At 40.3% G+C, this 8,781-nt stretch overlaps 1 protein-coding gene across 1 annotated transcript; it reads left to right on the plus strand.

Moving 5' to 3' along the window:
• The first annotated feature begins 5,704 nt into the window (after window positions 1–5,704).
• LOC149207677 (uncharacterized) lies at window positions 5,705–6,178 on the plus strand. The gene has a single exon (XM_089398117.1). It carries the CDS (start codon window positions 5,705–5,707, stop codon window positions 6,176–6,178), a length of 474 nt encoding a protein of 157 aa, XP_089254243.1.
• The last annotated feature ends 2,603 nt before the right edge of the window (window positions 6,179–8,781 follow it).

The following is an 8,781-nucleotide window of genomic DNA, read 5'->3' on the forward strand; positions in this document are numbered from 1 at the left end:
TAATAATAATATAAATAAGTCGAAAATTCTACCTCGTGAAGTTTCGGACTAGGTTTACGATGGCGGCGTTTCTAGGTTAGGGTTTCTGAGCAACTGTTACAGACCCAGAGCTGGAAGCAAATAGATCGAGGCTAGCAGTTTTACTCAGAAGGGGACAAGAACTGACCCTCCAGATGGTCAACGAGGGGTCCATTGGGACCCCTACCTTTAAACAAATAGTCATGCAGAAGCAGAAGCAGACAACGTAGGAAGGAGTCAGAATTTCAGGATATGACAGGCTTAAGCAGAACAGCGGGAAAAATAAGGAGAAAAAACAAGTAGAAGTCAGAGAGCCCAGCAGCAACCCACAAATCAAGGGAAAAGGAAATGAGGGTTTAGAGAACAGTGGAAAAAATGACACTACAGGACAAAAGCTTACAGTCAATGATGAAAATCAGTCAAAGGAAAAGGGGGAACATAAGGAAGGCTCCCAGGGAAAAGAAGAAACAGAATGCGAAACCAGCTCGAACCCTAGTGGCAACCCAACAGTAAGCGGAACTTGCAAACCTAAAAAAGCAGATACCCTTAGAGTTGTCATAATAGATCCGGAGATTCAAGCATATCGAGAGCACAAGGCAGAGCATGCAATCATTTGCAAGTTTATGGGCTTGTGGCCAACTGAAAGAGCATTATGTCAATGGATACGACAGCAATGGAAACCAAAAGGCGATGTGAAACTACAATTAGGAGCAAAAGGTTTCTTCACTGCAGTTTTCACCAACCTAGAAGACAAGGACAGAATTTTTGATGGAGGCCCATATTTCTTAGCTTCAGCCGGTCTCTACATGCGACCATGGAAACCAAATTTTGTTCCAGAAAAAGAAACCTTCACTCAGGTACCAGTGTGGATCCGCCTGTTTTCTCTTCCCATAGACTATTGGGGTCTATCAGCTCTGAAACAAATTGGGGATCAGCTGGGCACTTTTATCAAAGCCTCAGAAGCGACCATGCAAAGAAAATACACCTCGTGTGCAAGAATCTACGTGGAAATGGATGTATCAGGTGCTCTACATGAGGGTTTATGGCTAGAGTATAGGGACGAGGATTACTTTCAAGCAATAGACTATGAACAGATTCCTTTTCGCTGTCGAAGATGTCATGAGCATGGACATCTAATGAGGGAATGCCCTTTGAATAAACAAGAAGAAGTTACTAAAACAGAGCAAGCAAACAGAGGCAAAGATAACTTTGTAAAACCAAAGATAAGACAAAGAGCCAACCGAAGAAGAACAAACAGAATAGAAACAGAACGAGGTCACCACAGCAACACTTTTGAAATCTTAGAGTTAGATACAGACTCAGAGGATTTGAATAAAGTTCTAACTTTAAATGAAGGGCTAACAGAAAAAGCCGAGCAAACTATAAAAGAAGCAGAGGAAGCCATTATTAGCAAAGAAGTCCAAATGAAGGAACAAACAGAAGAGCCAGAGGAGGATGCAGACATGCTAACCAGCGATGGAGGAAGTGATGACTTAGAGTTGGAGGAGGTTCTAGCACAGGAAGGGATGAACCTACCAGTCATGGCCGAGAACTGGAAAGCTCGAGGCATAGAAAATGTACCGGAAGAAGAGATCAGGAAGGTCAATGATCTATTTATAGCAAGGTAGAAAGCGGAGTTAGAAAGGCAAAGTAGAAAGTTAGGTATAGCAAAAGGAGTTGGGAACCACACAAAGAGTCTTCTCTGTAACTCAACAAGCTCAAAGCAAAGGAAGAAGAGAGGCCGAAGAACAAGTGGCGAAGTTCTGCAGGAGCTAGAGATAATAATGATAAACTCAGGGAAGATGAAGGCTCTAAATGCCTTCCCATCTTATCAATAATTCTTCTAGTTAATCATGAAAATCATTTCATGGAATGCAAGAGGGCTAAACAGCCAAGCAAAGCAGAGAATTCTGAAAAGAAAACTTCAGAAAGAAAAACCGGATATAATATTCATTCAGGAAACTAAATGCGGCAATACCAGCATGGCTAACATCAGTAAGAAGCTCGGCAATCACATAGATTATATGGAAGTAGAGAGTCAGGGTCGAGAAGGAGGCTTAGTCACTATGTGGGACTCGAGGATGATTCAAGTCCTCTCAGCAGAAGCAACCAGAACATTCATAGCCGTGGAAGCCCAACCCACAGGTAACTCTGAATCCTTCTTATGCACAAATGTTTATGGACCGCAGAAGATAGAGGGTAAAATGACCTTTTTGAGTTCTCTGTTAAGTTTGATTTCTAGGCATCCATATTCCAAATGCATTATGGGGGGTGACTTTAACATGATAACTACCCTTCTGGAGAAGAAAGGGGGAATAAGAAAACTCAGTAAGGATGCGGAATTATTTACAAATTTCATTGACAATGCTAAACTGGTGGATATCCCACCAAAGAGTGGCACTTTCACATGGAATAACAGACGAGGTGGCGATAGGCTGATTGCCTCTCGTTTGGATAGATTCCTCATCTCTGAGAGCATCATTATGGATGGTATTCTAGTTGATTCAGACATCCTTCCAAGTGGAGGATCTGACCACTGGCCAATATCTTTAATAGCAGCTATCCATGGCACTCCAAGGAATAAACCTTTCAGATTCAAAAAATTTTGGTTGGAACACCCCAACTTCCTCAATCTAGTGGAGAAATGGTGGTCTGAACCTATGATTGGAAGGGGATCCAAAATGTTTAATCTTCAGAAGAAATTAAAGTATACTAAAGCCAAAATAAAAGAATGGAATATTACGGAGTTTGGAGATATTTTTAAGGAGAAAACCTTAATAGAAGATAAACTGGAACAGATACACAAAGCTTGGGCTTCAGGGCACAACAGTGAGGAGTCTGTAGAGCAGGAAAAAGCTCTAACTCATCAGTGGCATACACGCTGTCAGCAGGAAGAAATTCTTTGGAAGCAGAAATCCAGAATACGGTGGCTAAAAGAGGGTGAGCAGAACACCAAATTTTTTCACAGATCTGCTCTAGATTACAGGAGTGCGAATAAAATACTAGAACTCAAGGATGAGAATGGGGAAACTTTAAAAAATCACCAAGACATAGCGGCTTTACTCACTAGGCATTTCAGCATTATTGCCCAGGAACCGCAAGCAAACAGAGAGGATGCTATAAAGGAGCTCATTACGGCCATTCCCAAAACTATTACCAACGATCAGAACTCAACCCTCAGCAGAGAAATTTCCCTAGAGGAAGTGGAAGAAGCAGTCAGAAGCATGCCAAGTGATAAGGCCCCTGGACCTGATGGTTTCACCATTAATTTTTAAAAAGCTTGCTGGAACCTAGTGAAACATGAAGTTTGGGAAGTTGTAGAGGACTCTAGGCGATCTGGATCCATCCTCAAATCTCTTAACTCCACCTTTATAGCGCTTATCCCAAAGATGGAAGAAGCAAACACTCCTGAGAAGTTTAGACCAATTGCTCTATGTAATGTCATTTATAAAGTCATATCAAAAGTTATAGCTAATAGACTGAAGCCAATTCTTCCTGGCCTCATATCAGAAGAGCAATCGGGGTATGTCGAAGGGAGACAGATCTTGGATAATATTCTACTAGCTCAAGAAATGGTTCACACTCTTCAAACTAGAAAAGTAGCAGGGATGTTAATGCAGCTTGATCTATCGAAAGCCTATGATAAAGTCAGCTGGCAATATCTAGAAGCCATTCTATTAGCCTTCGGTTTTTGCAACCAATGGATCAATTGGATTCTAGCCCTTATTAAATCCTCCAGGTTCTCAATCCTTGTCAATGGATACTCCTCTGAACCCTTTTCACCCACTCGTGGAATCAGACAAGGAGACCCTCTCTCCCCCTTCCTATTCGTAATCCTCATGGAAGGACTCAACAGACTCATAGCCAAAGCGAAAAGAGAAGGGAAGATCAAGGGACTTCAACCTCTCCAATCCATTCCAGCTACCACACACCAACAATTTATGGATGATACTATGTTACATGGAACCCCTATGGTGAAAGAGGCTCTAGCGGTTAAGAAAATCCTTGATCTATTCAGCAAGGCGTCGGGAATGGAAATCAATTTTTCCAAGTCCACGATTTTTTTCTTTCACACCCATCCAGCGATTCAGAAGCATCTCTCTAATTTACTTGGTTTCAGAAAATTATGTCTACCATCAACATATTTAGGAGCACCTCTTACACTCAAACCCTGGCAAAAAGTGCACTGGGAGAAAATCTTGGCTAACCTGGAGAAAAGGTGTAAGCACTGGACGCACAGGGCACTTAATTTTGCTGGGAGATTAGTCCTCACCAAGGCAGTTCTGCAGGCTATCCCGCAGTACTTACTCTCCATGCTTCCGTCCCCCAAGGGCATCCTTCAACAAATTAGAACAATCCAGAGATCCTTTTTATGGAATGGAAATGGGGAAAAGAAAAAATGGGCGCTTGTGGCATGGCACAAACTCTGCAAACCGAAAATTTTGGGAGGCCTAAATCTGGTGGATCCTTCAATCATCAACATGACTTGTGGAGCAAAACTCTGGTGGAGATGGATAAAAGAGCCCCATCTTCCCTGGGCAAGACATTGGAAAGAGAAATATACCCCAGAGTGCAACAATCAGGATCTTATTAGACTTCAAGAGGTTCCTGAGGGTTCCCCCATATGGAATCTTGCTAGGAAAAATCGCAACTTGGTGCAGGAAAACAGTTTTTGGGAAATTCGAAATGGGCATTCAGCTCTTTTTGGGAAGATGCTTGGCAGCAACTCCCAAAACTGGAAAAGCCAGAGCTCGCTCTTCTCAAGCAGAAATGCCAAAACGAAGGCCGATACAGAGTCCAACATTACTGGAACCAGAACAGCAGGGATCCTAACTGGAGAGAATGGATAAACTTCAACTTCGACAACAACAATGGGGAAAACGACAACACAAAGCATCTAATTGATCAACTACTCAAAAGGAAGATAAGGAATACGGAAGAAAAGGACCAGCTTAGATGGGGAATGAAAGGCAGCGGTAACTTCTCACTCAAGGAAGCCAGGGAACTGATAGAAAATGCAGAGCAGAGGGAGGTAACTCCTTGGAGTCATAAAGTGTGGGACAACCTATTTTGGCCAAAAATCAAAACGTTCCTTTGGCTTTTAATGAGGAAAAAAACCTTGACGTGGGAAAATTTACGCAATAAAGGTTTTCATGGGCCTTCTAGATGCCCAATGTGCCTGGTAGAGGAAGAAACAATAAACCATTTATTTAATTCCTGTGACTGGGCCTGTCATTTATGGAATTGGGCGGAGGGTATTTTGCTAAATTCTAACAGAAATAGGGAGTCCATCCAAGATACCATACAAAATTGGCAAAGAAATTACTCAAAGAATCCTAGAGTCAACAACATTTGGAAAGTTATGCTAGGTTTCTTAACATGGACCATATGGAAGGAGCGTAACAGGAGAATTTTCCAAGATGAATACAGAAACACAGAGCATTCCATAGATACTATTATGATAAATATCAGACAGTTAATTCAAGTGAAATGCAAAGCGGAAACTAATGAGAAGCCTTCGTCTTGCGACTTACGCATTTTAAAACTCTTCCAGCTGGACGTCAACCAGAGCATGCCCACATCGAGATGCTAGTAGAGCCCAGATTCTGAGTCCAACAGTTGGAAATATCAGCCGGTTGGTTGGCTGAAGTTGAATTTTGATGGCGCATCCAGAGGTAACCCTGGGATGGCGGGTATAGGAGGCATCATAAGAAACCATGAAGGAGACATTCTTCATATTTACTGCAAAGCTCTGGGAGAAGGGACGAACAATGAAATGGAGTTTGCAGCCTTAGAACAGGGGCTATGGATTCTAAAAGACATGCAGAATTGTACAGCGGTGGTGGAAGGCGACTCAGCCCTGGTAATTTCTGTGGCAAAGAAAATCTATGGCGGAACCAAAGTGAGCAAAGCAACGAAACATTGGAGATTAGCAAAGGTGACAGAAAACATAGCCGAGTTAATCAGTGGTATGAGAGGGTTGGTCTTCCAGGCAGTGAGACGTAAGGCGAATGCGATAGCGGACCACCTAGCAAATTATGGCATCGACAACCAAAACAGGGAATGGGACAGCTGTTGGCAGCATGTGAACTGTCCAGACCTAAAGGAGAAATGCATCCAGCTTGCCAAACAAGGCAGGGATAATGCCAACCGGGCTTAACCGGAAGGCGCTCGGCTTCCGCGCTTTTCTATGATGGGACACGCTGGAGTTGCTACGGATATTAAAAGTTGGCAGTGGGCAGAAGGACAGGTAATTCCGGTGCTTTTATGGCAACAGAAGGGGAATAAAGGAAACAAATCTAAAATGATGAGCCGAAACGATCACCACCGCTACCACATCAAGCTAGCGGACACTTGGCACATTCTGATTAGAGAGAGAAGAGATAACATTTATGTCAAGGCTTTGATACATCACGCGGAAAACACAGCTCTATGCAGTAACAATTATGTTAGTACAACCACGTCGTTTCGGGAGGATCAGATAGTCATGGGTAATATCCTCCATAACAATTATTTAACATAAAATAGAGGCAAAGGCACCATCAGCATTTTTCAGTGCATCGTGCATCGTTCTTTCGGCTCTCTGCGCCTGTTCTCACATCGCAAGTGTTAAGCTCAGTATGGAAGGTGACGGTTGCCGCAGCATGACTGCGAACATGGAGCTCAAGATAGCGAGGGAAATGTACGAGACCAGAACCGCGTCGAAGAACAAGCGCAAATTGTCTGACCTGGAGGCTTCTGTGAAGGAAGAAGAGCGAAAGCGGTCTGAGGAAGATATAGCGCAGGAGGTTGATTGGCTTCAGGATCCTGGAACAGTAACCAAACGCGCCACACAGTTTGTGCGCACTCAGGCGGAAAGCTGGCGAGTAAAAACCCTGCTGGCGCGTGCTTTGGAATCTAGGGAAGATAGTAAGAAGCTGCCTCAAAGTGACCAGTTCATCCCTGAGGCCCAGATGAAAAGTTTATATGGCATTTATGAAGCTCTGGACTTCAAAATCACTGCAGTGCATGAGGTAGTAGATTCTCTGTCCAAGAAGATGACGGTGCTTATTAAGCTCCTCAGGCAGACGCTAAGTCCAGAAGCTCGGCAGAATGGCGAACCGCAGCAAGAGAATCAGGCGGAATGTCGTAGCTATCAATCCCTGCAAGCGAGAGCGGACAGCCATGTTCTGGAACAGGCCTTGGACACAGCGAGCAGGTTCGAGATGCCCCCTCAGTAATTCAGTGTTAATGTTAATTCTCATCTGTCTTGACCGGTTTTTTGGTCTCCCTAAGATCTGGGGTTTTGTCATTTCTATAGTTTCTGCTTGTTGATGGACTACGGTCTTAAGCTCAACCTCTCTTATTCTCAGGCGAAGTTAGATAGAAGGATTAGCCACCCTGCGTGGTGTGCAGATAATAGTTTTTGGTTAAATTATATGGAAATCATGGTTTCTGGCTTGTTATCTTCAGGCCTCGATCTGCTATGGCAGATTTTTTGTACTATATTTTTACCTTTTTAATATAATCTTCTGACTTACAAAAAAAAATATAAATAAGTCATAATTTAGTTAATTTTTATTAGTTTTTTAATCATAATAATGTGAGATGTATCAAGAAGTGATTGTTTTGATACTTATCATGGATTACTTTCTATCGACATTTACCAACCATTTAATTTATATAGTTTCCCTAGTTTTAAATTAGGGTTTGATTTTTTAATGGAATTTGATAAAATAATTTGTGGAAAATTCAAGCTCTTTTGTTATTTAAAATGTGTGTCTATCTTTTATAAATGTAGAAATAGATTCAACACCATGAAAAACTTCAAGAATATGTATATTTCATAACTCAAACTTGTGATTTCAACAAAATCCTTATTAAATTTATGCACAACTTATCTAATAATATAATAAAAAAAATGTCAAAATGTAGTAAAAGTTAGGCTAAGGCGTTATTTTTGAATGGAGGGATCCATGACTCCTTATAGTGGTTAAATTTGATGGGCATTTACTTTTTTTTCCTTTTTGCAAGACATGCATTGTACAACCTAGGTGACAACCTACTATGAAGGAGAAGGCGATATGTGATTCCATCCCATGTCCCTCTTAATATATATATATATATATATATATATATATATATATATAGATATGCTCCAAATAGAAAAACAAAAAATGAATATGCAAATTTCTCTTGATTTGTTGTTGATATTACAACCCCATGTCATAAATAGAGTATTTTGATGTCGACATGATGCAATATAATTTCATATCAAATTTAAAAAGAGATAAAGTAATTATAAGTAAACGAAAGTGTGAGTAAGATGCTTAAATATTGTATTTTTAAATAATATTTCAATATTAAATAAACTATTTGAATATCTATGTTAACTAATTTATGTCGATATCAATTTCATATATATTTATATTTAAAAATAAAATGCTGAAAGAAAATATTTTAATGTTGTATATAATAAAATATTCAATGTCCAAAGAAAAAAGTAATTAAAAGTTTTAAAAATAAAATAAAATAAAAAGTATCAAGTACTTTCTCATAAGAATAATAAGAAGGAGATGTGTAATTCATTCAATTCTTAACATAAATTAACGTGACATTTACAAATATTCATAATAATAATAAAAAATCAGTGTGGGTCATCAATAAAATATTTTAATATAAGATTAAGTAATATTGACATATTCTTAAAAATGTATTAATAACGAAAAAAACCATTTAATTTGGACAATGTAGTCCATAGGTAAAATGTCTCAATGTATATGT

The sequence above is a fragment of the Pinus tabuliformis genome, chromosome 1_2 (genome assembly GCF_031772625.1).
Source record: "Pinus tabuliformis cultivar Carrire ecotype Pingquan chromosome 1_2, CPIR1, whole genome shotgun sequence".
Lineage (NCBI taxonomy): Eukaryota > Viridiplantae > Streptophyta > Pinopsida > Pinales > Pinaceae > Pinus > Pinus tabuliformis.

Coding starts and splice junctions, on each gene's coding strand:
- LOC149207677 (XM_089398117.1), top strand. CDS start 5,705: ATGGCGGGTATAGGAGGCATCATAAGAAACCATGAAGGAGACATTCTT.